General features: G+C 46.1%; 1 protein-coding gene across 5 annotated transcripts in view; it reads left to right on the forward strand.

Moving 5' to 3' along the window:
- Positions 1–592, forward strand: part of Amz2 (archaelysin family metallopeptidase 2) — a 10,037-nt gene extending 9,445 nt beyond the window's left edge. For all 5 annotated transcript variants that reach the window (XM_021176591.2, XM_021176590.2, XM_021176589.2 and 2 more), the window contains one exon: positions 395–592. In XM_021176591.2, the coding sequence (XP_021032250.1) occupies positions 395–547 (153 nt within the window). In that variant the 3' untranslated portion in view covers positions 548–592. The remainder of the gene's footprint in view (positions 1–394) is intronic.
- Positions 593–3,235: the final 2,643 nt, after the last annotated feature.

Below are 3,235 nucleotides of genomic sequence, written 5' to 3' on the forward strand. Positions count from 1 at the left end.
TTTTTTTTCTTTTTTTTTTTTTTTTTTTTTGAGGTAGGGTGGGGTTTCACGCTGTAGCCCAGGACAGACTGGAATTCATTGTGGTAACTGTGAACTTGTAGCAGTCCTTTCTTGAGTGTTAAGATTATAGACGTGAGGAACTCACTCTCTGACCATCGTTTGCCATGTGTTCTCTATGGTCTGAGCTGGGTGTCACTTGTGTCTTGAACTCATAACGCACTCCACTGGACACAAAGCACAGGCGTAGAAAACCCGAGTCGGGTGCAGTTATGGAGTCTCAGGTTGTTTCACTGTTTCTTGCTTTTTTTGCTTTGTTTTGCTTTTTGTCTTTTGAGACGAGGTTTCTCCGTGTTGCCCTGTTACTTGTTAAAATGCAGTGTGTATGTTTTTCAAGGCACTGGTGAAATGGATTGATGATGAATCTTGCAACGAATCAGGAGAAACTCCGAAAAGTAGTTCTGCGCATGCGCATTTGCCGAAACCTGTGGAAGCCTTCAAGGATTGGAGAGAGTGGCTAATCAGATGCATCGCTCTCCTTGAGAAATAAGGACTTTGAGACTGGAGTAACAGAAATAAATACTGGCACACTAGGTGTTCGTGGGTAGAGTTCTTCATCGGGATAAACTGTCTGCTGAGGCCAGGTGACAGACTAGAACTTGTCTGAACCCTGGGACAGGAACAAGGTTTACTAAGAACAGCAAAACCCCCTCTGCCTTTCTTTCCGCATCACAGCGGGTCTGTGGCAGGAACTCCATCACCTCTGCCCTTCAGATAGGATTAGGTGAAGCTAGACCGCAAACAAATAAATACTTTGAAAGTCATTCTGTGTGGCCCTAGGAATGAGTCAGCACTTTTCCACGTTGCTTCTGCTTTGAGAAGAGATGCTGCCCCTTGTGAGGTACAGCCAAGTCACCAGGGCTTTGGCCTTGCACAGGCTGCCATCCTTCTGACCCGTGGGTGCCCTTCACTCTTTCCTGGCTATTTCTGAGCCTGTCCCTGCAGGAAGCGATGGCTTCTATCAGTTCTCAGCAGTGAGAACAGCAGTGGTCCTTTCCCACAGCAGCTGGGGAGGTGGGGGGATAGGGGAGGTGGGGGTGTGGGGGAGGGGAGGGCGGGGGGGGAGCGGGTGTTAGAGCGCCTTTCTCAGCTGTAACTGATGGCTGTGTCTGAGGCCTTTACTCTAATGGTGCTTATGTCTGTGTGGGTTGCACTCATTCTATAGGGCTAGGTGGAACTGACGTTTGTTCTTGCGATGTTTTGTCTACTTCATTGTACTGTGACATGCTTGAATAAGGGATTACTTACCTGTCAGGATGCCAAGAGCACCTGTGTGGTCTGTCAGCCTGGACCTCAGTGAGCTGTGGTTAGCAGGTTAGCAACCTCAGGCTCAACCCATCTGTGAGGTCAATGCATCTTGGAAAACAGAAAGTGACCTGGTAGCATATTCCTTATTTGTAGTACTGTTTTGTGTTTGGTTTGTTGTTGTCCTTTGAGACAGGGTCTCTTTAAGTAGCCCTGGCTGGCCGTGAATGCACAGAGAACCCCCTCCTCTGCCTCTCAAGAGCTGGGACTGAAGGTGTGTGCTACCACACCTGGTGGTACTGGACTCTGACCCAGGGCCTTGTGCAAGCTTAGCACTCTACAGTTGAGCAACAACTCTGGCCCCCCCAGCTCCCCACTTTCCTATTTTATCCTTAAGGTAAGACTTCCTCTCTCTTTCTTTTTTTTATTTCAATGCTGGGGCAGGGTGAGGAGGTGGGGGAGAGGCTGAAGGGCAACCTCAGGTATCACTCCTCAGCAGTTAGGTCAGGCTGGCTGTCCAGTGAGCCTCAGGGATCCACCTGCCTGCTTCCCTCCCCCCCACCCGTGGGTACTGGGTATCCCATGCGGGCCTGTGCTTACATGGCAAGCCCCTTACCGTAGGCTGAGCTATTTCCAGCTCTCTTTTTCTATTTGAAATCTAAATGAAGTCATTGTTGTGATTCACATGGTGTAATTAAAAGCATGGTGACAACTGAAGCTGTGTCATTTCGAGTTCTTGGTTAAGTGTCTAAGTCTGTTTTGAAAATGGCAGCTTGTCATTGACCAGTTGGAGACCGTTCCTGGTCCTTCTAATGTTGAAAAGAAGTGGGTGGGCTTCATAGATTCTGTTTATGAAATGTAATCCCTCCTTGAATTATCCCCCTTACTACATTTTCTTTAATTTTCCCACCAAGTAAAATCAATTCTCCTGTGGGTCAACATTAGTCATAAACCTATGACAGGGAGATTTGCCTAGGTTAAAACCTTGGGGATTATAATGATTTGAACAAGATAAGAAATCCACCTGAAGCCGGAAGCCGGGCGGTGGCGCAGGCCTTTAATCTTAACCCTCGGGAGACAGAGACAGGCAAATCTCTGAGTTTGAGAACAACTAGGGCTACACAAAGAAGCCATGTCTCAGGCTGGAGAGATGGCTCTGTGGTTGAGATTTCCCTCTGCTCTTCCAGGGGTCCTGAGCTCAAATCCCAGCAACCACACTGTGGCTCACAACCATCTGTAATGAGGTCTGATGCCCTCTTCTGGTGTGCTCACATACATAAAATGAATAAATCTTTAAAAAAAAAAAAAAGAAGAAGAAAGAAACCATGTCTCAAAAAATGTGTGTGGGGGGGGGAGTCTGCCAAGGAGCCAGGAATAAAATCTTTGGGAAGAAATTACTCTTGATGAAAATGGAATGGAGCAGCTAAATTTATGTAGCAAGTATTTATTAAGCAATTAATTAAATGATGCTTTAACAAATTTGGTTGTATAGACTTTTGGAGGGTTTTTTTGTTTGTTTGTTTGTTTGTTTTTGGATAAACTTTAAAACATAGAATTTAGCTGGGCATGGTGGCACACGCCTTTAATCCCAGCACTTAGGAGGCAGAGGCAGGTGGATTTCTGAGTTGAAGGCCAGCCTGGTCTACAAAGTGAGTTCCAGGACAGCCAGGGCTATACAGAGAAACTCTGACTCGAAAAAACAAAACAAAACAAAACAAAACAAAACAAAACAAAAACCATAGAATTTAGGGACTGGTGAGATGGCTCAGAAGGTGAGGGCAAATGCCACGAAGCCTGAAGAGTTGAGTGTGATCCTGGGGACCCACAAGGTAGGAGGGAGCCAGCTCTCCCACAGTGTTTTTTTTTTTGTTGTTGTTTTTTTTTGTTTTTTTTGTTTTTTTGGTTTTTTCGAGACAGGGTTTCTCTTTATAGC

The sequence above is a fragment of the Mus caroli genome, chromosome 11 (assembly GCF_900094665.2).
Source record: "Mus caroli chromosome 11, CAROLI_EIJ_v1.1, whole genome shotgun sequence".
Taxonomy (NCBI): Eukaryota; Metazoa; Chordata; class Mammalia; order Rodentia; family Muridae; genus Mus; species Mus caroli.